Here is a 27,104-nt window from a genome sequence, read left to right as displayed (position 1 = left end):
CTCATCTTAAAGTACATCCCTTTCGATTTCACATACTTCAATTTTGATTTCCTAGTCCTTTGTTTACCTATTGAGTCTTCTCAATTCATTCAACATATTTTGAGACTCCTTTAGGGTGAGATCAAGAATATCCTGTAATTCTTTACATCTATTACAATTATAAGATCTTACCTCGCTTGTTTCACCACGTGCCATGAAATAATTTTCAGTATTTTCTATGCTTTCATCATGCGATGTGTCTTCATCAGTCCAGCATCCAGAGTATTTGTTCATGTCATTTTCTAGAATTGTCATGAAGCACATGTTTGCTATTTCTTCATGTTCTGAGTTTTCTTCATCACTCCAGCTTCCGAAAGATTTGTTTTTTTTGAATCCTCTGGAGTCTTTTCTTTTAAGTTCAGGACATTCAGCTTGAACATGCCCTTACCTTTTGCATTCATAGCATTTCCCATCATTCTTGTCTTGTTCATTATATTGCCCGGTTCATCTGGATGACATCCTTCCCTTTCTTGTGTTTCTATACCTTCTCATTAAACTATCCATGTTTCTTGATACCATGGAAATCTCCTCTTCAAGAGCTTCTAGGTCGTCATCAATATCATTTTTAGGTCTTTCAGTTGTAGCTTTGAAAGCAATTATTTTCTTCTTTTCTTCCTGGTTTGTTTTCTTGAGATGTGTTTTCTCGAATGCTATAAGATCTCATCATAGCTCATCATATGAAAGTTTGTTTAGTTATTGAGATTCGAGTGTGACTACTTTTTCCTGCCAAGTGGTTGGTAGACTCCTTAGAATTTTTCGAACTTGATCACCATTTGAGTAGGGTTTACCAAAGGCTTTTAGACCGCCAATGATTTTGCTGAACCTTGCAGATATTTTCTCAATGGATTCTCCTTCTTTCATCTGGAAGAGTTGATAATCATGAACCAATATGTTTATGTGAGTTTTTTTCACCTTGCGGTTCCTTCATATGTAACTTCTAGTTTATCCCACATTTCTTTGGTTGTGTCACAACTTGAGATTTTCTCATACTCCTCTCCACTTATAGCATTATAGAGTAAATTTCGTGCCTAAGCATTGACCCGAACAACTGTCATTTGCTCGTCCGTGTATTCATCTATATCTTCCGGATCAACTGGTGGTTGAGCTGTTGCTGGTAGTGGATAGTTACCCTTTTTGATAACGCGCCATACTTTGACATCATAGGATTTTTTATATATTTCCATTAATACTTTCCAGTGAGAAAAGTGTTGTCCATTGAAATATGGTGGCCTGACTTGCGACATTCCTTCTTGAAAGAGTGCTCCAACAGTTACTTGATTTGCCATGATCTTTTCTCACAAGATTTTAAGCAAAAGTGTGAGACTCTCTCTGATACCAATTGAAAGTACAACAGGGAGGGGGTGAATTATCAATTTTTATTTTCAGTACTCTAAGTAGTTGACTAGTTTACCAATTAATCGACTAGATATAAGAATATAATAATAATAATAATGCAGAAATAAAGTGCAGGAAATAAACATACCAGGATTTTTATACTAGTTCAGATTCAATGTAAATCTTACGTCCAGTCCCCTTGGGTTGCAAGGGTGATCTCTTTCAGTATTTGAAGTTTCTCGAGTACAAGATGGTTGATGTAGCTTTACACCAACAACTTAGTCTCTATGTCACTTTTACCTTCTAGATGCAATGCTTCACCAGTGTTTATCTCTTTTGCTTCTCTCACTAATTACACAACAGATCTAAAAATAAATACAATACTTGTTTGGAGTAGAACAAAAAGAGTGATAATAGTTCGTTCAAATTATGTCTGCTTCAATCCTGGAACCGATGTATATATACTCCGTGAGGCCTTCTTGACTCTTGATTGATGCGAGTCTTGAGAGATTACAAACCCAAGGGAATTGATCCCTGAACGGAATCGAAAATTGATTCTTTCCAAGAATAAGGTCAGGTTTCCATTGATCTTCCTTGACTTGTGGCCTTGACATGCTTTTCTTTTGTGGGGCAGATCTTTCTGTTACTCACGAGCGCAAAACACCACTTTAATTATGTTCGCTAGTCAAAGATAGTATAGTATGATATCGTATCCACATGGATTGGAGTTAAACAATATTTTCTTAGTTTCTAATTTGATTGCTATCTAGGAGAATCAACAATTGAGATTTATATGATTACTAACTAAAGTTAACTAAGAATCTAAAGCTATTGACTAATGACTATCGCAACAAAAGTAAGCAAGGAAGTTATCAGTGGGAGAAAATAGGAATTGAAATTGTAGGTGCAAGATAATTGTTTGGGATTTAACTCTAAATAATTCACTTCTAATGTTCAAGTGAGTCTCTCAAATTCACTCAATTATTAGTTCAAACGTTCAGCAACAACTCTTCTCTCGATTAAGTCTTAGCCTCACAAGATGAACCAATTTAAGCACGTGAAGATATGCAAGAATGCGTAGTGGATTGATCTTTAGGAGAACCTCTCTCGATTATCCTCCTAACTAGATTTAATCAATGATTCAAGTAGCCTCTCTCGATTACTAAAAAGAATTAATGAACTCAATCAACAAGAATATGCAAAGATATCACAAGTTATGCCTCTCTCGATAACACGAACAAGTGAATATAGATGCAACAATTAAATCATCCAAAAAATGCTTCAATACATAAAACTAGAGTTATAATCCACAAACAATCATCAATACACCAAATCCATTAAACCCTAAAGAGAACTACTCCATAGATATGGAGCAATTCATCACAAATATAATTAAAAGATAGGAAAATATAAATTCAATCCAAACTCGTGTCTTGAATGAGAAAGGAATGATAAAATCCTTCTGCTCATGATCTTCCCATTCCTCCCTATCCTCCTTAGGTCGAATATGTGTCAAAAGTCCAGGAAATAACGTTTTCCTATTTATTTATACCAAGTAGGGTCGGACCCTGATGAAATCACCTTCTTCTATCCGAAATAGGAAAATTACTCTGTAAAAATTGCACAGGCGTGCCGCATGGGGCGACGCGCCATGCGGGGCATTAGTGGGGAATTCCAGAGAGTTGGTTCTGACAGGCAACAAAGATTTGCACAGCCGCGGCGCCCCACGCGGTTTTCTCAGACTACGGATATTTCTTGCGTTTTGACTTCCAGACTTGGTCCTCGACCCCCGAACACGATCCGAGATTAATCTCTTGGGATTTTACTCAGACTTCAAAGCTCCAAATCACTCAAATTAATTTCATAACATCTACATAGCTCATAATCACTCCCACAAGGCATAAAACACACAATAAGTGCGAAACACTATCAATTAAAGCTCAAAATAAGTAAAGTGCAGTGAATTAGAGTGCAATAAGCGACTAAAATACGAGATTATAGCCTACCATCAACACCCCCACACTTAAACCATTGCTCGTTGTTCTCGTCCAATTTCACTCCTCTATTCGAGGTTATGAAAACAGTCGATGCAATAGTAATACCCAACAAGAGTCGGGGTCGAATTCCGCAGGGAGCTATATGAATGGGAGTTAGTAGTATATATCTTAGTGTGTAACTTTGCATATATAAATTTGTACTTCCGCAAAGTTGGTTGTTTAAAAACCTAAATTACACTATGATTGCAATTTAAAGACTGAAACTAGGAAAATTATTTTTGTTGTTTTTCAAATGATATAAAAGGCCCAAGGCTATGACCTTCACCTAAGTGTTTGCCTAATGGGTTGTAAACTTTAAAGCTTGTTTTATTGGTTGGGGTATATTATAGCTATCAACACTCGGTTACCCACTCAATACCTCTCGGTCAGAGAGTGATTTTGCTAATTTGGATTTCTCAAGTCCAAATGGGTGTTGAACAAAACGGTTGAATAAAATCTCAAGTCGGGTTTTTACTATCTCTAGGTTCAACCCTTTAATTTGGCTTATCAATCTCTCGATTGACCCAATTTCTTGTTAGCTAAGTTTTCCTAGACTAAGTCTCTCTTTCTCAAGTAGAGACCAAGTCAAATAGGCATGAATTAATATTTGCAACCATTAATTCTTCAAATAAAAGCAAGAACAAGGCTAAATATTAAACACTCAACCATAAATAGACAGCAAATCAAACACCCATTAAGTTTACACATTAGGGTTGGGTCACAACCCTAGTAAAATTCTAGCTACTCATGCTTAAATTGGAAGAAAAAGAAGAAGAAATGGAAAAATACAAAAAGAAAGTGAATAAGTTGAAGAGTTAAAGGGATTCAAAGAAAAGTAATGATGCAAAGCATGGAGAAATCAAAGAAGGAGAAAATGAATATCATGACCAACAAAGAGTGATGTTAACTCTCTCTATTTACCCTAAGAAAAAGAAAATGCCTCAAAGAGTTGGCAAAGCATGAGCCTAGAAAAGAAAATGGAATGCTTAAGGAAAGATGAACCTGTTCTATCATAGCATTTCCAACCTTAGTCCAAAAGCCTCCATTGCATTTCGAAAAAGCCCTACGTGATTTCAAGCCGAGTGAGCTTACATTAGTGGTGATTTACATAAGGGTCAAGCCTATGGTACTTAAAGTCGTACTTGAGACATTTTGTTGAGAAAGATGAGCGAACCTTTCACAAATCTTTGGATTGAGTGCTATATTTTTAAGTGAGATAGGAAAACGGAGAGTAGAGGAGGAGGAGTTTGGGATCCACAATGAACTACATGAAAGAGCGAGCTTCCTTGATGAACAAAGTCAACTCTTGATGCTCAAGTGTCACACTAGAACTATTTGTGCTTAAAGGTTTAACTTGTTGCCCAGTTGATAATACATAAGTGGTTTGGATAATTTTTGGTCCCAATTGATGTGTGATTGATTCACTTTTGATTAGCTGGAATGGTTCCTAGCTTGTGGAGGTGGGAACTACTTTATTTTCTTGAGGACAAGCAAAAGCTTATGTTTGGGCGAGTTGATAAGTGGGAATTTTGACTACTTATTAGTGCCATTTAGCTTTCATTTTAGTCCAAAAGTGCTTAATTATGTTCTGACGAACTATGCTTAATTGCAGGAATATTGTAAGATGAGCTCCTGAGATGAAATCCAACTCAAGAAGGAGTAATCTGAACTTAAGGACAAAAACAGGCATAAAAGCTCAAAAGTGCGGACCGCAAAAATATCATCTGCGGCCGCAAGTTGTAAAGAATCTTCCATCAAAGAATGTTGTAAAGTGCGGTCCGCACATGAAGTGTGTGGCTGCAGAAGTTGGGTCAGAGAAAAAGTTAAGATAACCTGCATCTCAAGTCCACCAAAAGTGCGGACCACACAATTATTGTGCAGCCGCCGAAGAAGAGCTAAGCGGCCGCAGTCACATTTGTGCGGACCACAGAAGAACAAGGTGCGGCCGCACTTACAATTGTGCGGATCACAGAAAGAGTGCAGTGCGACCGCAGATCAGAATTATGCGGCCGCAGATTTTCAATCCTGTCAAGCTGAAGAATAGTGCGGACCGCACATGGAATTGTGCGGCCGCAGAACCTCCAAAAGGAAATTTGTGTCCAAAAATTCCAGCCCTGTATAAATAGAAGAGTTTCACTTTTTAAGGTTAACTTTTGACATCAGCTGCTATAGTAGATGGTTCCTTTTGTAGTTCTTGCTATTTTGAGCTTTTTGAACATAAAGTTTATCATTTTAATTAGCAATATGGGTTTAATTATCATTTTTTCTTCTTCCTTTTCTTCCAATTTAAGCACGAGTATCTAGATTTACACAAGCAATAAATCAAACACCCACTAAGTTTACACACACTAGCTACTCATGCTTAAATTGGAAGAAGAAGAAGAAGAAGAAGAAGAAGAAGAAATGATAATTAAACCCATATTGCTAATTAAAATGATAAACTCTATGTTCAAATAGCTCAAAATAGCAAAAACTACTAAAAAGATTAAAAGGAACTGTCTACTGTAGCAGCTGATGTCAAAAGTTAACCTAAAAAAGTGAAACTCTTCTATTTATATAGGGCTGGAATTTTCGGACAAAAATGTGCTTTCGGAGGTTCTGTGGCCGCACAATTCCATGTGCGGTCTGCACTTTTCTTCAGCTTGGCAGGACTGGAAATATGCGGCCGCATAATTCTGATCTGCAGTTGCACTGCACTCTTTTTGCGGTCCGCACAATTGTAAGTTCGACTGCACCTTATTCTTCTGCGGTCCGCACAAATGTGACTACGACCTCGTAGCTCTTCTTCGGTGGTCGCACAATAATTGTGCGGTCCGTACTTTTGGTGGACTTGAGATGCAGGTTTTCTGAACTTTTGCTCTGACCCAGCTTCTGCGGCCACAGACTTCATGTGCGGACCGCACTTTGCAACATTCTCTGATGGAAGATTCTTCACAACCTGCGGCCGCAGATGATATTCTGTGGTCTGCACTTATGAGATTTTGTGCATGTTTTTGTCCTCGAGTTCAGATTACTCCTTCTTGAGTTAGATTTTATTTCGGGAGCTCATCTTACAATATTCCTGCAATTAAGCACAATTCATCAGTTTTTGGACTTAAACGAAAGTTAAAGGGCGCTAATAAGTAGTCAAAATCCCCACTTATCACTCATCCTCGAGCAATGAAACTACAATTCACATAGAACACGACCTTTTTCCAACACTTTTCATAACTCATCATACCAAGAATATTTTAAAAAAGATTAAGTACAATACCATAACATCGTAGCCTCAAAAGTTGACTCAAAAGTACCATGCATTATTTATAATCTGCTCACTTACTCTAATATAGAAGTCAATGACATTACCTTTCCTTCGTGAATCAAGTGCCCTCACACAACAATAGAGAGTAGTTCCACACACAATAGAAATTAAGAACAATTAGGAACTCAAGATAGAAAGAATTCACTCATTCTCAGAAACAACATTCATATGACACAAACGACGTACCATAATCTTGCACGTAGTGTACTACTCTACTAATTGAGCTCATTCAGTCAAGGATCAAGTAGAAATTTAATTGGTTGTAATGTAGGCTGCGGGATGGGTAGGATACATTTAGATATATGAATGACTACACCTCACTAAGCACTTTAATATATATAATTAATCATTCAAAACCCTACACTTATGTCAAACCATAACTCGACCTTCACATCAATATATATTTACTCCCTACTTCTTTAAGCACAATTACATCAAGTTACCACTATCAAGGAACCTTTTTCACAATCATACACTTATATTTTCTTTCCTTTTCAATTCAAGAATCTCTTTCTTTTTCAAAACAATGCACCTTTCTTCTTAGTTCAATAGTTCCACTCAAAAGCCAAACCAACCACCCCACACTTCACTTTTACAAAGTTCATGACAAATTCAAGTGCTCACGAGAGGTACAAGGTTCAAATGGTCAATTCGAGAAAATGGGTAAGGCTTGTAATGTGGTTGCCAAAGAAACATGATTAAGTCTCAGATGGGTTAACTAAGATACATAACAACTAGGTGGGTAAAAGCATATAACTGGCTCAACAAAGAAATACCTATATCCCTTCCAAGACTGAATAAAACTACTATTTCGCTTAACAAACACACGAGGCAAGTTCTAGACATCAAATGCAATGCGCAGAATCCACAAACCTCACACACACATGGCACATAACTCACTCAGGATCGGATTATCAAGATACACTAGTCAAAGCAGTTAAGCAAAGTTAAGATCAAACAATTTAAGGTACTTATACAAGAGTCAAAAACTGAGCCTGAGCGTCACACTAAATCACTCACACTATTCTCAAGGCATAATAAAGTCAAGAGATATTGTTTTCAATTTAAATCATAGCACAACGTTTCCTATTCCTAAAAAAATAAAAACTAACTATACCCGGTTCAACCAAAAACCTTGGAAAAGAATCGCGATACAAAGAAAAACTAAGGGGGAATTATTATACTACCTAACAAAAGAAAATCTTTTTGTATTTTTCTTTCGACTTTAATCCCTCAAGAAATCCGTCGAATGATATCCATCATCGGAAAAATTAAAAAAAGTTCATTTTTATGTTTTTTTAAATTTTCCAACTACTACAACTAACACATATACATACAACATACAATTATCCCCCACCCCCACACTTTAAGTTGTGGCATGTCCCCGTGACACAATTAAAAAGCATAAGGTAAAGGAAACTTCCCTGAACATCTAGTCGGGGTCTAATTCGAAGTCGGGCTCCATTCCTCGCCTTCGGACTAATGCGCATATCCATGCCGACAGCTTCTTCTCAACCTTTTTGGGGTACACCCCGCACTTATCTTTCTCACTTAGTGCAGCCTTCTCTTTTGAGCCCTTCACTTTCCACTCAACACTCGCAACTGGTTTTTCTTTTTGTGCCCCTTTTCTACATTCATATCAAATGTCACTGTCTCCTCACCCACTCTAACCATGAGTTTCCTCTCGTGTATATCTAATATAGCTCTACCCGTTGCTAAGAATGGTCTTCCTAGGATGAGGGGGATTTCCTTCTTCTCCTCCATATTCACCACTATAAAGTCTATAGGAAATAACTTATCCACCCAAACTAACACATCTTCCACTATCTCCTCGGGTATTAAAGTCGCCTGGTCTGCCAGCTACAAAGATATTGGCACCGACCTTATCTCTCTAATATCCTTCTCTGGTTTCCTGTAAATAAATAGTGGCATTAAATTAATTGAAGCACCAGAATCACATAATAATTTATTAAAATGAATCATTCCTACAGAGCAAGGTATAGTAAAACTCCCTGGATCTCCACACTTTTGTGGGAGTTTATTTTGCAATATCGTGCTGCAATGCTCCATGAACTTCACCACTGCAATCTCCTCTATCTTTCTCTTCTTCGTAAGGATCTCCTTCAAGAATTTGGCATAAGCAGGCATTTGCGAGAGCACTTCTGTAAATGGTAAGTTTACATGGACTTGTTTTAGCACATCCAGAAATCTCCCAAACTGCTTGTCCAACTTTTCTCTATATAGCTTTTGAGGAAAAGGTAAAGCAGGCATATGCTCGCTCTTCTCAGGTTCCTCCCTTATCGATTTTTCTTCCTTCTTCTTCTTCTCAGTTTTCATTGGGCCTTTCTTCTTCTTGTCATCATCACTTTTCAGCTGCTCCCCTCTTTCTTTTGCAATTATCACATCATTTTGGATTGGGGTGGGATCCTTCAACACTTGCCCACTTCTTAAGGTCACAACATTCACTGTTTCTTTGGGATTTATCTCAGTAACAGCGAGGAGTGTTCCTAGAATCCTCTCAGACAATAGAGTGGCTAGCTGCCCAACCTGTCTTTCCAAGTTTCAAAAACTAGTACCTATTTCTTTGATAGCTGCTCCATGTTCCCGTATAGATGCTCTATGAGTTTCAAGCCTCTCATCAGTTTTCAAAATGAAGGCCTTCATGAGATCTTCTATGCTAGACTGAATGGGTTGTTCAGGCTGAAATTGCTGCCTCTGGTGATTTTGAAATGCTGGCGCTCCTTGTCCCTAGGGTCTAGAGTTATTTTGTTGCCATGCATTCTCCGTACCCCCAAGTGAACTCCATAAAAATCCGGGGTACCTCTGACCCATTGCATTAAAATTGCAGTTTCCCACAACATTCACTTCCTCAGTTGAGGCTTGACACTCATGAGTAGGGTGTCCTCTTCCACATATATCACAAGCTGCGTGAGGCTCACTTTGTATCGAGGCTAAGGTCAGCTTCCATATTTCTTTAGCCATAGCAACAAGTTGTACCTGCACAGATGTATTAGCATAAACTTGGTGAACACTAGTTGATCTTCTTCTTTCTGTACTCTCAGAGGGCCACTAATTTTCATCTTCAGATAACTCATCTAAAATTGTAACTATCTCCTCTAGAGTCTTCTTCATCAACGGGCCTCCAGCTGCATTGCTCAATATTCTATGTGAGGCCGGTGTCAATCCATCCCAAAATTCTTGGAGTTACATCCAGAGTTCAATTCCACTATGTTGACACTTTCTAATTCCTTAACCCTCTCCCATGCTTCAAAAATAGTTTCATTCTTTTTCTGGCATAATTTATGGATTTCTCTTCTAAACTTGCCCGTCTTAGTTGAGGAAAAGTATTTATCAAGGAATTTTCTTGTCATCTCCTCCCATGTTCTAATTGAGCCCATGGGTAAGCTTCGAAGCCACTGTTTTGCATCATCTTTAAGAGAAAAGGAGAATACCCTTAGATATACTGCATCTTGTGACACACCATTGTATTGAAATGTGTTCATCATCTCCTCGAAGTCCATCATATGTGTGTTTGGATCTTCCTTTGGCTTCCCTCTGAAGACACAACAATTCTGAAGGGTTTGAGGCAACCCTTGCTTTAACTCGAAATTATTTGCTGCAATTGGAGGTGGTCTAACACTTGATAAACCTTGATTGTAGACCGGTCTAGCATAATCTCCAAGTGGTCTCCCAAGCAAGGGTTGATGTTGATGAAGTCTGAAACCTCTCTCTTCTTCATAGATATTCTGTGCATTTCTAATAGTTGCTTCCTCAGCATCCCGTGCTTCTTGTTCTCTTCGTTAGGCTGCTTCTTTCGCAGCCAAATCCACATTATCTTCACCGTTTCCAGCCATAAGTTCTTTGGTTGGGGATTGCCCAACCTTTTATGTTGTCTCGGTAAAATTTCTTTCCTTCTTCATTTATAGTAGTTGTTTTTCAATTTCTGGATCGTATGGTAGCACTTCCTTCACAGAAGTGCGAGTCATGCCCAAATCTAACCTGTAACCTGCACACAATAAAAGAACACCAAACTTAAAAAGATAAAAATAAAAGAAATATTCCTGAATTCGCACTACAAACTATTTTAAACACTATCGATTGCCAATCCCCGACAATGGTGCCAAAATTTGACGAGCGCAAAATACCACTTTAATTGTGCTCACTAGTCAAAGATGGTATAGTATAATATCGTATCCACAAGGATTGGAGTTAAACAGTATTTTCTTAGTTTCTAGTTTGATTGCTATCTAGGAGAATCAACAATTGAGGTTTATATGATTACTAACTAAAGTTAACTAAGAATCTAGAGCTATTGACTAATGACTATCGCAACAAAAGTAAGCAAGAAAGTTATTAGTGGGAGAAAATAGGGATTAATATGATAGGTGCAAGATAATTATTTGGGATATAACTCTAAATAATCCACTTCTAATGTTCAAGTGAGTCTCTCGAATTCACTCAATTATTAGTTCGAACGTTCAGCAACAACTCCTCTCTCGATTAAGACTTAGCCTCACAAGATGAACCAATTTAAGCACTTGAAGATATGCAAGAATGCGTAGTGGATTGGTCTTTAAGAGAACCTCTCTAGATTATCCTACTAACTAGATTTAATCAATAATTCAACTAGCCTCTTTCGATTACTAAGAAGAATTAATGAACTCAATCAACAAGAATATGCAAAGATATCAAAAGTTATGCCTCTCTTGATTACATGAACAAGTGAATATAGATGCAACAATTAAATCATCCAAAAATACTTCAATACATAAAACTAGAGTTATAATCCATAAATAATCATCAATACACTAAATCCACCAAACGCTAAAGAGAACTACTCCATAGATATGGAGAAATTCATCACAAATATAATTAAAAGATAGGAAAACATAAATTCAATTTAAACTCGTGTCTTGAATGAGGGTGGAATGATGTAATCCTTGTGTTCTTGCTCTTACCACTCCTCCTTAGCCTCCTTAGGTTGAATATGTATCAAAAGTCCAGGAAATAATATTTTTCCATATATTTATACCAAGTAGGGTCGGCCCCAGACGGAATCACCTTCTCCTAGCCAAAATAGGAAAATTACTCTGTAAACATTACACAAGCACGTCGCATGGGGTGACGCGCCATGCGGGGCATTAGTGGTGAAATCCAGAGAATTGGTTCTAACAAGTAGTAGAGATTTGCATAGTCGTGGCGCCGCATGCGCCGAGGCAGTGAGGTTTTCTCAAAGTACGGATTTTTCTTGCGTTTTGACGTCCAGACTTGGTCCTCGACTCCCGAACATGATCTCGGCTTAATCTCTTGGGCTTTTACTCAAACTTCAAAGCTCCAAATCACTCAAATTCATTCTATAACATCTACATAGCTCGAAATCACTCCTACAAGGTATAAAATACACAATAAGTGCAAAACACTATCAATTAAATCTCAAAACAAGTAAAGTGCAGTGAATTAGAGTGCAATAAGCGACTAAAATACGAGATTATAGCCTACCATCAGTTACTTGAGTGATTGATGATGGATCCCCTGGTTTTAGGATTTAACGATCTCCAGTGTAGAGCTTTTCACTCTTTTTTTCCTTTGATTTTGGGACTTTCCTATACTAGCTTTCGTCAATCATTGATTGATTCGTATTCCGGATTTCTGTTGATTCTTCTTTTTTCATACCTAATTATTGATACTTTTCCTTTCCTTTGCTTCCGTTGATAGATTGTTTCTTTAGTCCATGCTTGAATGATAAGGAATCTTGATTTCTTTGTTTTATCCCTTGTGATCTTGCATCAAACGTGATATATTATTTTTCCATCATTGAAACTCATATTTAACGGTTATTTTATTGAGTTGCTTGCAACCTGTCTGCATCAGCTACTTGGAGATAAACTTCAATGGAATAATCTTCTTCAGGAAGATTATCTATAGCAAAGTAATAAATGGACGTCCACAATATTTTCATAACATCCCCCTTCGTTAAAACCTTACTAGAAAAAATCTCGTGGGAAACAATTCTAGTCAGAGAAAAAGAGTACAGTACATACTTTACTCCCCCTGATAAAGACGTTGTTTCAAATACCCAAGTCTTCGCATTCCAATATTGTATATCATCTTCTCGAAGGTTGCAGTTGGCAAAGACTTGGTGAACAAATCTGCATAATTTTTACTTGAACAGATTTGTTGCATATCAATGTCATCATTTTTCTGAAGATCATGTGTGTAGAATAGTTTTGGTGAAATGTGCTTTGTTTTATCTCATTTTATAAATCTTCACTTCAATTGGGATATGCATGCAACATTGTCGTATAAAATTGTAGGTCTTCTATCACATTTCAGACCACATTTTTCTTGAATGAAATGAATCATTGATCTCAACCGTATGAATTACCTACTTTCTTCTTAAATAGCTATTATCTTAATATGAATTGAAGAAGTAGCAACAACAGATTGCTTTTGGAGCTCCATTATATGACAATATCTCCACATGTAAATACGTAGCGAGTTTGAGATCGAGCTTTATGGAGATCAGATAAATAACCTGCATATGCATAATCAACAAAATCTGCACTACCTTTGTTAGCATAAATCAAACACATATCAAGAGTTCCCTTTAAATATCACAATATATGCTTAATCACGTTTCAATGTGTCCGTGTAGGAGAAAAACTATATCTTGCTTGTAAATTAACAGAAAATACTATGTTAGGCCTTGTAGTATTAGAAAGATATATAAGTGCACCAATTGCACTGAGATAGGGTATTTTAGGACCAAGGAGTTCCTCATCCTCTTCTGGAGGGAGGAACGGATCCTTATTCACTTCAAGTGATCAAACAACCATTGGTGTACTCAATGGGTACGCTTTATCTATGTAAAAGAATTTTAAGACCCTTTTTGTATAGGCAGATTGATGAATAAAGATTCCGTTTGCTAAATATTCAATTTGCATCCAAGATAAAGTTTTGTCTCTTCAAGATCTTTAATTTAAAATTCTTTATTAAGATATTCAATTGTCTTTTGGAGCTCTTCTGGAGTTCCATCAGGATTTATGTCATCAACATAATAGCAAGTATAACATGAAAGTGCAGGGGGGGTGAATTATGATTTTTTCTTTTCTTTTTCATAGTAGTCGACTAATTTGAGTTCTAGTCGACTGGACTTTTCAGGAATCGAATGAAAAAGATAAATTGCAGAAATTAAATGACAATATAATTTTATATTGGTTCGGATTCAGAGTGAATCCTATGTCCAATTCCCTTGGGTTGCAAGGGTGATCACTTTCAAGTATGAAATGGCTCAGTACATATGAGTTGATGTTGTTATACACCAAGAACCTTTGTCACTCGTTCTTCTCTATATAATTGATACAATGTCTCACCAATGTTCTTTTATCTCTCTCTCTCTCTCTCTTCTCATCTTTGTTACACAAGAAATCTAAAGTAGACTACAATGTTTTGTTTGAAGTAGAACAAAGAGATTGAAGTTGGTTTGATCAAAGTATATCGTTCCAAAGCCAGTGCAGTAGATATTTATACTTCTCGATGCCTTGAAGTCTTGTACATATTTTTGAGATATTACGAACCCAAAAGAGTTTATATTCAGACGGATTCATTGATTGATTCTGACTTGTCTTGACTCGCAGGCTTCAATGATTTCTTCCTTAATTGAGAGAATATTCTTGTTGCCAAATCCCTTGATTGATGTCTTCGATTGACGTCATTATGTAGGAGAATATTTTGCGGATGATTTCGTGCTAGTAAACTCCTTTGATTTAGATCCTTCTAATAATATCTCGTTTAATTGATTTTGCCATCTTCCTTGATTGATTTGTTCGCTTCTCTTTCCTTTTTCGTTTGATTCATATTTGCCTCCATATTATTGCTTAGATCATTTCCTGCACATATGGAGTAATTGGTTATTTTTCATCATTGAAATTCACTGAGATATAATAATCTCCCCCTTTTTTATGATGATCAGCTACCTTGAGTGTGTTGTAGTCAACTCTCCGTTAATTAGCGTTTTTGGTAGAAATGTCTAGTCGACTCCCCCTCATTTGGACATTCTATTGTACCTCATGTGTAGTCAGTTACCCCTCATTTGTAGGCGACTCCCCCTCAGTTGTATACCGTATGATATACCTGTAATTTAAAAACAGAGCATAAAACACATAACACAGAAACAGGGAATATATAGAAACGCAGGCTTTAAGCTTGCTTACTATTTCTCCCCCTTTGTCATCAACTAAATAAAGGTAGGGAAATTAAAAGTATTTGTCCTAAGAGTACAACCCATGACTGAATCATCAATCGCAAAAATAGAGCAAAAAGAAAATTTTCTTAATCAACCAAACATTAGCGACACAGAAAGTAGGTAAGGGTGGTGCAAACTGCCCCCTTGAAGCGATCAAAACTAGCATTCACTATGACCAGAGACCCCATCAATTATGTCGTGTATCTCTTTGAAGTTCGTTACTACTTTTTCTGCAGTCGTGAGAATCTGCACTTGAATCTTGGACACGTCGGACCTTGTCTCCTTTGCCATTCCATGGATATCTTCAATCTGGCTTTACATAGAGGTTAAGGAGTTCTTGATGGCACACATTGTTTCATTGATGGAAACAAGCTTTTCTAGGAAGTCAGAATCACTTGTACTGGGGTGAGACACAAGAGCCTTTGCCTTGGAATCGGAGGGGACATTCTTAGTTTCACCTTCTTGTTTCTTGACCCAAGAACCTTTTACAGAAATATAATCTATGCTAGCAAATCCCCTGGAATTGTAAGACTTGGTGACAGTAATGTAAGGATGGTCAACAAGGGATATGTTGTTGGCTTTTATCAGATGGGTGATAACCATACCATAAGGAAGACTTGTGGGATTATCAACACTTTCTATCATAAAATTGATGACCCAAGAGGACAACTTGACTTTGTGCTTGGCCAGAAGGTAGTAAACTAAGAAGGTATCATGCTGGGAGAATGTAGAGAAGGATCATATTCTTGGATGAAGAGTGGTTGCTACAATATGTGCTAAGATACGAGTTTCAAAATAGACATCACTCGGTCCTAGTTGACTAGGGAGAGAGTCATAGGGTGATTCAGCTGTACATCTTTTAGCTTGATCAAAAGAGATTTCTAAGTCCTTAGGCCAGGTATTCTTAAAGAGCATAGAAAAACCATAACAACTACATTGAGAAAATAGTATCTAACAGAGTATAGTCCAAAATAATACATTTGCCAAGAACCAAGGTTTCTAATTTATCAAGTTTACTAGAGCGATGATTAGATAGAATATTCTAACAAGGGGTTCATATACCTTTGGAGGAGGCAAGGAGAGAAACAATTTCCAACCTTGGAAGTCGAAGAGTTCCTTCACTTTGCAGTTGAGGTTGTCCATGACATTTAAATCGACAACTCTGCCATGAGTGACATGCTTGTCTTTGAAAGCAATGAAGGCATTCCTGTTTGGAGTATTCCAAAAATTTAGGTCAGACTCAAGAGAACTAGAGAGATTAGTTTTGGGCTTTTTGGGAGTGAAGGTTTCAGGGAAGTCTGTCATGGGTCATTTTCCTAGGGCCGTCTCGTTGAGGCTGCGAGCATCATCTGAGAGATATTGAGAGGAGGTAAAGTCCTCGGAGTGATCTGATCCTAGATTGACTGGTTCAAGAAGTTGAGAAGAGGGTTTTGCCTAAGAGCGGGTGCTTTTGCGGGTAAAGGCAGATAGATTTTTGGAGTGCTTTGCCATGGTAGGGTTTGGAATAGGGGAGTGGAGATACAAAAAATTTGAGAGGGACAGAGGAGGCTTTGAACTAAAGGGGTGATAAACGGCGGTTGAGTACAAATGAAAAGGCGTCAGAGATTTGACGCAATGATTGACCGGTCTCTGAAAGGTTGTGAAAAGGTGTAAAACAAGAAAAGTAACAGACATATAATTAATGCATTTTACACACTTAAGGAAATATTTAAACTAAGATACAGAAATAATTAAAAATACCACAAATGCCCTAAAATTATGAGTTTATGAAAATAATGCCAAGAGAGTCTCGTAATGCACAAAATCTGTCTTCTAGCAAGGGTTTTGTGAATATATCTGCTAATTGATCAGTGGAACTAACAAACAATAATTCTATGTTGCCTTTAAGAACATGATCTCTAATAAAATGATGCTTAATATACATATGCTTAGCTCTAGAATGATGCACAAGATTCTTTGATAGACAAATAGCACTAGAATTATCACAAAATATTTGAACATGCTCGAAAAATAATTCATAGTCACCCAATTTATGAGACATCCATAGCAATTGAGCACAACATTGTCCAATTGCTATGTACTTTGCTTTAGTTATGGAAAGAGCCACTGATCCCTGTTTCTTATTGTTCTAGGAGATTAGTGCTTTTCCCAGTAATTGACAAGTCCCGCTTGTAATTTTTCCGTCCTCCTTGTCACCTGCGAGATCATCATATGAAAACCCCCTAAGTTTAAAATTGTAAGAGTGAGGATACCAAAGTTCGTAAGAGGTGGTTCCAATGAGATAGAGAATAATTCGATTTATTACTGTTAAGTGAGACTCTTTAGGAGCTGACTGAAACCTGGCACATTTACAAACATTGAACATGATATCTGGTCGACTAGCCGTTAGATATAGTAGAGATCCAATCATTCCACGATACTTGGTTTCATCTACTAAGTTTCCATATTCATTCCTGTCTAAACATGTAGACGGACTCATAGGAGTTCCAATTGATTTGGAATTGCTCATTCCAAATTTTTGAATCAATTCATTTGTATACTTGGTTTGGCAGATGAATATTCCACCTATCATATTGATGGATTTGTAGTCCAAGGAAAAATGTTAGCTCTCCCATCATACTCATTTTGAACTCACTTTGCATGAGATTTGAAAAGTCCTTGCACAAAAGAAGATTAGTACTACCAAATATGATATCATCTACATAGATTTGAATAATAAGATTACCTTCAGTAGATCTCTTGATAAATAGACTAGTATCCACCTAACCTCTGGTGAACCCATGATTAGTTAAAAAAGAACTCAATATTTCATACCAAGCTCGAGGAGCTTGTTTGAGTCCATAAAGAGCTTTAGTAGCTTGTACATATGATAAGGAAATTGTGAGTTTTCAAAACCAGAAGGTTATTTTACATATAACCCCTCATCAATAAAACCGTTTAGAAAAGCACTTTTGACCACAGTAGGCAAGCAATATACGAATTGATTCTAACTGTGCAACCTGTGTAAATATTTCATCATAGTCGACTCCTTCCTACTGTGAGTAGCCTTGAGCTACTAGTCTGGCTTTGTTTCTTACTACCTTTCCTTCTTCATTTAGCTTGTTTATAAATACCCACTTTGTTATCGACTATAGTAGCATTTGCAGGCTTAGGAACTAATTCCCAAACTTGGTTTTTGTCGAATTGATCAAGTTCGTGTTGCATGGCTTGAATCCAGCTAGAGTCCTTTAGGGCTTCATCATCTTTCTTAGGTTCTACTTGAGAGATGAGTGCAATATTTGCTTTCTTTTTGAGAGACCCTCTGGTTTTCATTCCTTCGCTTGGATCCTCTATGATGAATTTTTGAGGATATTCAGGTTCACTTCTCCATTCATTCAGTTGGGTTCCAACTGCATAAGTAGTCGACTCCTTTTGTGGTTCAACATGATTTATCACAGGTTCATTAGTCAACTCTGTAACTGTAGCTGGGATATCAGTCGACTTTTGTGGTTTATTTGTCTGTAATACTTCTTGGCTGGTGTCTTCATCACCTGCAATAATTCCTTTCTCGGCCATAGAGTTATTTTCATCGAATATAATATGCACTGATTCGTCTATAGATAATGTACATTTGTTGTAAACTCTAAAAGATCTACTATTAATAGAGTAACCAAGGAAAATACCTTTATTACTCCTTGGATCAAATTTACCAAGGTTATCCTTACCATTGTTGTGAATGAAACACTTACTTCCGAACGGGTAAAAGTAGCCAATATTTGGTTTCTTACCTTTCCATAATTCATATGGAGTCTTCTTCAAAATAGGTCATATGAGGCACCTGCTAAGAATATGGCATAATGTACTAATTGATTCTGCCCAGAAGTGATTTGACAGTGAATGTTCTAATATCATTATTATTGTCATATCTTGTAGAGTTCTATTCTTGCGCTCAACTACTCCATTCTGTTGGGGTGATCTTGTTGCTGAGAAGTTATGGGTATACCCTTGATCATTACAGAATTCTTCAAAAGAACTGCTTTCAAACTCTCCTCCATGGTCGCTTTGGATGGTTGTGATCAGATACCCTTTTTCTCTTTCAACTCTTTTGCAGAAAATCTCAAAAACTTTTAGAGCTTCATCTTTATGAGATAAGAAAATTACCCATGTAAAACGTGAGTAATCATCAACAATAATAAAAGCATATCGTTTACCTCCAATTCTGGCAGTTCTAGTGGGTCCAAACAAGTTCATATGAAGTAATTGAAATGGCTTGGTAGTGGACACAATATCCTTTATTTTGAAAGAGTTTCTAATTTTTTTACCAATCTGACATGCATCACATACATGATTTCTAGAAAAATTGAGTTTGGGAAGACCAATAACTAAATCATGCTTGGACAGTTTTTCAATAAGATTCATGCTTGCATGACCAAGTTTTTTATGCCAAAGCCATGGATCGTCAAAAATGGATGCTAGACATATGTGACTATCTAGATTTTCAATGCCATCAAGAATATAAACATTTCCATACCTTTTTCTTGGAAAAATAGTTTTACCTATTTTATCCTCAATGGAACATCCTGTTTTCTTAAATTTTACTTCATATCCTGAATCACATAGCTAACTTATGCTCAAAAGATTGTAGTTGAGTCCATCTACAAGATATACCTCTGTAATGTCATAATTATTTTTGAATGGAACTGTACCGGTACCAATTATCTTTTCTTTTGAATCATCACCAAATTTGACATTTTCACCATTTATTTTTGTGACTTCTTTGAACAGATTTTTGTCACTCGTCATGTGACTGGAACACACACTTTCTAAATACCATTTTTCTTTACGACTTTTTCTGTGGTGTTCCTCGCTTGTTTCACCTCGTGCCAAGAAACAATTTTCAGTATTTTCCTTGCATTCATCGTCTGATGTATCTTCATCAGTCCAGCAGCCAGAGTATTTGTTCATGTCATTTTCCAGGATGGTCATAAAATATAGATTTGCTATTTCTTCATGTTCTGAACTATCTTCATCACTCCAATTTTCGAAGGATTTATTTTTGCTGAACCCTATGGAGACTTTTCTTTTAATATCTCGGCATTCAGCTTGAACATGCCCACACCTTCCACAATCATAACACTTCCCATCATTCTTGTCATGTTCATTGTATTGCTTAGTTCGCCTAGATGGCATCCTTCCCCTTCTTGTATTTCTATACCTTTTCATTAACCCATCCATGTTTCTTGATACCATAGCAATTTCTTCTTCAAGAGCTTTTGGATCGTCATCAATATCATTCTCAGGTCCTTCAATTGTAGATTTGAAGGCAATTGTTTTCTTCTTTTCTTCCTGACTTACCTTCTTGAGATGGGTTTTCTCGAATGCTATAAGATCTCCTCTAAGTTCATCATATGAAAGTTTGTTTAGATCTTGAGATTCAAGTGCAACTACTTGCATCTGCCAAGTGGTAGGTAGACTACTAAAGATCTTTCAAACTTGATCACCACTTGAATAAGGTTTACCAAAAGCTTTCAGATCATTAATGATTTTGCTGAATCTTGCGAACATTTCCTCAATGGATTCTCCTTCTTTCATCTGAAAGAGTTCATAGTCATGAACCAACATGTTTATCCGAGTTTCTTTCACTTTGTTGATTCCTTCATAAGTGACCTCCAGTTTGTCCCATATTTCTTTAGCCGTATCACAGGTTGAAATCTTCTCATACTCCTCTCCACTTATAGCATTATACAACAGGTTTCGTGCCTTGGCATTAACCTGTACAACTGCTATTTGTTCATTTGTGTATTCATCTATATCTTCAGGATCAGTGGGTGGTTGAGCTGTTGCTGGTAGTGGATAGTTTCCCTTTTTGATAATATGCCATACTTTCACATCATAAGATTTTGCATAGATTTCTATTCGCACTTTCCAGTGAGAAAATTGTTGTCCATTTAAGTATGGTGGCCTGACTTGTGATGTTCCCTCTTGAAAGAGTGCTCCAACATTTATTTGATTGGCCATGATCTTTCCTCACAAGGGGGGATGAATTGTGATTTTTTTTTCTTTTCTTTTTTGAAGTAGTCGACTAATTTGAGTTCTAGTCGACTGGACTTTTCAGGAATTGAATGAAAAAGATAAATTGCAAAAATTAAATGACACAATATATTTTTATATTGGTTCGGATTTAGAGTGAATCCTATGTCCAGTTCCCTTGGGTTGCAAGGGTGATCACTTTCAAGTATGAAATGGCTCAGTACAGATGAGTTGATGTTGTTATACACCAACAACTTTTGTCACTCGTTCTTATATCTATAATTGATACAATGCCTCACCAGTGTTCTTTTCTCTCTCTCTTCTCTTCTTTGTTACACAAGAAATCTAAAGCAGACTATATTGTTTCGTTTGAAGTAGAACAAAGAGAATGAAGTTGGTTTGATCAAAGTATATCGTTCTAAATTCAGTGCAGTAGGGATTTATACTTCTCGATGCCTTGAAGTCTTGTACATCTTTTTTAGAGATTGCAAACCCAAAAGAGTTTGTATTCAGACGGATTCATATGTTGATTCTGACTTATCTTGACTCGCGGGCTTGAGTGATTTGTTCCTTAATTGAGAGAATATTCCCGTTTCCAGGTCCCTTGATTGATGTCTTCGATTGATATTATGTGGGAGAATCTTTTGCGGATGATTTCGTGCCAGTAAACTCCTTTGATTTAGATCCTTCTTATAATATCTCTTTTAATTGATTTTGCCATGTTCCTTGATTGATTTGTCCGCTTCTCTTTCCTTTTTCGTTTGATTCATATTTGCCTCCATATTATTGCTTAGATCTTTTCCTGTACATAGGGAGTAATTGGTTGTTTTGCATCATTGAAATTTACTGAGATCTAACATAACAAATTCTGATGACATTTTCTTTATAAAAATACAAGAACAAATAACATCTTTTATGTAACCTTCTTTCAGCAAATATTTACTGAGGCGATTATACCATATGCGCCTAGATGGCTTTAAATCGTACAAAGATGTTTTTAATTTAATCGAGTACATTTCTCGATATTTTGAATTATATGCTTCAAGCATTCTAAATACTTCAGGTATCTTCATATAAATTTGATCAAATGAGTCATATAGGTTATGACATGCATATAAATGGCATGATATCTTCAGGTGTCTGGACTACAGGTATGATCCTTACATTCTTTTATAATATTGTGCACTATATTGTATCAAATATATCGTCGACGACTATTTTGTATCGGTTCCCAAGCGACATAACTTATTGAGATCTCTTCACTTTCTTTATTTTCAGATACCTGAACTTCTTCTGGAGTTTCATGAAATGTTATGTTGTGGGCTCTTCTATAGCTCATTTCCTCATTATGATCATTTGCTTCTATCATTTTTCAAGAATTATTATCTTTGGAACCGATCACGCTTCATGCGTACAGTAAACTTTATCCTTCAGGTACTTTAATTTTAATAGGAGCATTTGCAGCTGATATATGATATTAAATTTTGGATCAGCAAATGCCTCTGGCATTTGACTTGAATTGTCTTCTGAGTGAGGATCATATTAATGATAATTAGATTCATATAGCATATTTTTCAGCTACATATTCCATCTCCCAAATGTTAGAAAAACTAACATATATCCCCAATCTTCTTTGGGGAACCTATCTTTGTGCACGTGGTAGAGAAATTAATTGTATACCACACATCAACAGTTATTAGATAGTAAAAATATTTGGTTTATGATCCAAAACGAATTGTAAAGGGAGGACTTATCATATATTGTTGGTCTGATGAATACAAATACTGTTGTATGCAATTTAGAAAATCTTAGACCAACACATGAAGCTTTGTTCTTATAAGCAATAGTTTAGCCATTAATAGGAGGTATTCAATACTAAACCAACTTGGATAAAAACCAACTTTATCAAGATGAATTATCTAGATTTCATAATCCGAAAAATATTATGCTCTTAATTGAGAAAAGCAATTTCAAATGTCAAACTATAGGTTAATAATAAACACACATGTAACCATCTCATATATGCATTTATAGGTGGTTCACATGATAGGTGAATGTGCCCATATTCACCCTTTATATATTTCAGGAAAGTCCTGGTGCCAAGAGAGGATCATGAAAGAACGGGTAAAATCTTATAACACGGTTATCAAGTGAGAAAGGCTATAGGCTCAAAGGGGGTTGACTAGGGATAACAACATTGGTTGGGAATAGAAAGTTCAAACGGCCAAGGAAAGCCTATAATCATTTCTCAAACCAAGCAAAACTTAGGATTTCGCCTTGAAGCACATTCGGGGCAAGTTCTAGACCATTCGCACAGATACTTGGACTAACAACAAATCATCTCACCCCTCACACAAATAGACCGTAAAAGAGGATAGAGTCGAGAATCTACAACGACCACAATCAAGTTAAAGATCACTATAGTCCAATTAACCACTCGGTGATTACCAAAGTCAGCTCAAGAATCTCAAAGACACGGACTAGAGTTATTTTCTTTCAAAAACCTTGTTTCAAACTATAAGCACATAATTAAGTATGTTGGTACCAAATGAAGCATGAATAACTCTTTTTCGAGAATGACTTGATTAAGCATTTTATTCATTACTACTACTATTATTACCTAAACACAAAAATAGACTCATTCCTTTAAGAAGGTTGTCACTCCATCCATCGTTGAGACAAGTCATCCGGTTCACATAAAAACTACCTTTGGAAAGAACCGTGGTGTTAAGAAAACCAAAGGCTTATTATCTATGATAGCATAAAAAGAAGCTACTAACAAAACAAGAACTAAAGTGAAAAAATAAAGAAGCTAATGAACAATAACTACTAAATATAGATAAATACAAATAAGTAAAGGAAGAGAATCATCATATTATTACAGTCCAGATGTATCCAAAATGTGTCAATGTATCAAATAAACTCTACCCCACCCCCACCCCCACCCCCACCCCCACCCCCACCCCCCAAATAAAAGTAAGCATTGTCCCCAATGCTTAACAAAAAAGAGTGAAAAAAAAGAGGGTGAAGAAAACTCCCTAAGGATCCTTGGACATCTCAGTGTCCCTAGCAATATCATCTGTCATAGGGTCAGCCATCTGTATCTCATCATCATCAAATCTAGGCATGGCGGGAGCGGTAAACATCACACGCACTACTTCAACAGTGTCGGCAACAAGGTCTGGCTCCTCAGATTGGCCAGCTAGTGCAACCGGTGCAGATGGTGCTGATGGATCTGGGGCAGACTGTTGCGGGTCAAGTAGCATGTCTAAACGTATATCTCTCGCTGTCACAAGTCTGGTCACCTCCCTCCGGAGCTTGTCCATTGATTTCTTACTTGCTTGGGGCTTCCTCATCTTCTTCACTTCCTTGCTCAGTTCCTCAATAACCGACCCGTGTTGTACCCGAGTGTCCATGATCATATTCTGGTTGTCCAGAATCTTCTTCAATTCCTCATTAAGATCAAAGGATACATGTGGTGCATGTGTAGATGACTGCACTGCAACAATAATAGATATGTCAGACGGCTTTGAAGTAGCTGTCTGCATCCAGTTATTGAGACTCGCCAATGTCTGGGAGACTCGTAGAGCAGATAATGGAGTTGTAGGCATAGTTACTCGCCTTAGAGTTGGAGTAGGGGATGCCCTAGGGCTGTGGTAGGAGCTGAGGATGGTGGCAGAGGCATAACAACACTAGAAGAGGGCTTAACAGAGGTGGATGAAAGGTCATTTGTCTCAGTAACTACCACTGTCGGCTCATCAGACTAGCCTGTGGTGGTAGAAGGCCGGGATTTATTCTTTGGGTCGGTCTCATCCATCACTGAATTCCAATCAAATGGCTTCTTCGGCTTTACCTTGGTGTCAAATGATCTCGGCTCTACCTTCGCATCAGTGAGGTACTCTATGATTGTGTTGGGATAAAGGTAGGCCTAGCTAGCCTACTATGCTATCAATGAAATGTTGGCCGACATCACGGCACCCACATTAATTGGGTACCCATCCATGATGAAAGCCACATGAACAGCCCGAGGAATAGGTAAATGACTCTCATTCTGGCATGGATCAAGTCTATTGCAAACAAAGGTCTTCCACCATTTCGCCTCGAAGCTCAATTTGTTCCGCTGAATGGGAACCCCAGCGGTAATCCATGGTGGTGGTGGCCCTGGTGGAGACAGGCCATAGGAACTAGATTTGGAGAGGTCTGCACCTCTCCCTCTGCATGTTGTGGTTTTCTTTCTGATGGTCTTAGGCTGGCCAAGGGAAAGGTACCTCTACCTCGACCCCTAGAAGATTCACCTCTTCCCTTATTAGTGTCGTCGCGGCCTCGCGATTGGACCATTGCCTGTATTAAAGCAAAGAAGATCATTAGTTGAAAGTTTTCATTCAGCACATTCAGGACTTATGTAGGCAAATGAGGCACATGGGGATACAATGGGGTTATGATTAAAACACAGGGTTGCAGGTAATAAGTTCTGCGGTCCGCCTAATTTTTATGTGCGGACGCAGAAAGGAATTGCGGTCCACAAAATTTGGATATGCGGTCGCAGAATGAAAGTAAAGTCCACATAATCGCAAGTGTGGCCACACTTCAGACTTTCAAAGTTCAGAGGATCATGAGCCTATCTGAAGATAGTTCAATGGCCGATCTGCGGCCGCAAGGGAAATCTGCGGTCCACATATTTTAAATTACGGCCACAGATGCACTGCTTCACTAAGTTGCCAAAACTCCTAATCTGTGGACCGCATAAACTCAAGTGTGGCCGTAGATTTCAAAAACTACGTACAGTCAACTTTTTCATCTTAGATTTTTCAATTACTTGCACAAATAGATATGGCAACATGGTATAAGAATGTAATTTCACTAACCCAATCCCATTAGAGCATGTATTATGATTACCCAGTTTAGATCTACCCTAATAACAGATGGCCTAAAAAAACTAAAAATTATTTTTAAAAAAAAATTAAACTAACAAAAAAATTTAACATGAAATAAAGCATACCAGATAGAGTGAGTGAAATGGGGGAATAATCACAGGTGGCTGTGTGTGGGGACAATTAAAATCTCTCAAGAAAATCAACAGAGAAACATTGTTTGTTAAGATAGGGAAAAGTGTAAAATGATCTATTTTCCTCTATTTATACCAAGTGATTGCAAAGGGAAAAGATTCGAGCGCGGACACACATTTTCATGTGCGGTTTGCACTCTGTCACCTAGGTTGAAAGTCTCTGATCTCAATGTGCAGTCCGCACATTTTTAGGTGCGAACGCAGATTTCACGTGTGGTCGTAGATCAGCCTCCGCACTGACAAGCTCAAACTTCAAAGAGTTAACATTTTGTCACTTTTTCAATTTTCCAAATGTGCGGCCGCAATTCCCTTCTACTGTGGCACACATAATTATATGATATGCGCAGATAAAGTGCAGTCCGCAAATCATTCAAACACTTAGCCAAATTTTTATTCACCTTTCTTGCAAGTCACACTCATCCCTGTAGCACACTTCAAATCAAGTTAGAACACAAATAAAACCTAACTACAAAAGAAAAAGGAAAAGAACATGGGTTGCCTCCCAAGAAGCGCCCGATTTAACGTTGCGGCACAAAGCAAAATACCCTCAAGTGAAGTGAATGACCGACACCATGTGGCTAAATCCAACCTTGCCTAAGTATGCTTCACCCGGTGACCATTGAATCGAAACACTTCATTTTTTTATTCTTTAAGTCTAATGCACCAAAAGGTGTCACACAAATAATTTCAAATGGACCGCTCCACTTGGATTTTAGCATCCCGGGAAATATTCTCAACCTTGAGTTAAACAACAATACAAGATTGACCACCTTGAACTCTTTGTTCCAAATGTATTTGTCATGAAGATATTTCATCTTTTCTTTGTACAAGATGAACTCGCATAAGCATGAAACCGGAACTCATCCAATTCATTCAAATGTGCAACCCTCAAATTATGGCTACATCCCAATCAAGATTCAACTTCTTTAGAGCCCACATTACCTTGTGCTCTAGTTCTACTGGAAGGTGACAAGATTTTTCAAACACCAACCGATATGGAAACATTCTGATATGTGTTTTATAAGTCGTCTGATAAAGAAGGACAGTACACTTCTCGCCTCATTGTTGGGTAAA

At 37.3% G+C, this 27,104-nt stretch overlaps 2 protein-coding genes and 1 non-coding gene across 3 annotated transcripts; 1 reads left to right on the top strand and 2 right to left on the bottom strand.

Annotated features, from left to right (window-relative positions):
* Positions 1-8,289: 8,289 nt before the first annotated feature.
* On the bottom strand, positions 8,290-8,982 carry LOC142177045 (uncharacterized). The gene is made up of 2 exons (XM_075245506.1): positions 8,791-8,982; positions 8,290-8,571 (listed from the first exon to the last, which is right to left on the bottom strand). Exons 1-2 carry the CDS (start codon positions 8,980-8,982, stop codon positions 8,290-8,292), a joined length of 474 nt encoding a protein of 157 aa, XP_075101607.1.
* Positions 8,983-9,931: 949 nt separating this feature from the next.
* LOC142177854 (small nucleolar RNA R71) lies at positions 9,932-10,034 on the top strand. Its single transcript, XR_012706399.1, has one exon. It is a non-coding gene; the product is annotated as a small nucleolar RNA R71 (small nucleolar RNA).
* Positions 10,035-20,422: 10,388 nt separating this feature from the next.
* On the bottom strand, positions 20,423-20,953 carry LOC142177044 (uncharacterized). The gene has a single exon (XM_075245505.1). The coding sequence runs from the start codon at positions 20,951-20,953 to the stop codon at positions 20,423-20,425; it is 531 nt and encodes a 176-aa protein (XP_075101606.1).
* Positions 20,954-27,104: the final 6,151 nt, after the last annotated feature.

The sequence above is a fragment of the Nicotiana tabacum genome, chromosome 23 (genome assembly GCF_000715075.1).
Source record: "Nicotiana tabacum cultivar K326 chromosome 23, ASM71507v2, whole genome shotgun sequence".
Taxonomy (NCBI): domain Eukaryota; kingdom Viridiplantae; phylum Streptophyta; class Magnoliopsida; order Solanales; family Solanaceae; genus Nicotiana; species Nicotiana tabacum.
Note: the sequence above shows the minus strand (reverse complement) of the source record. Positions and strands in the feature narration are given on the sequence as shown.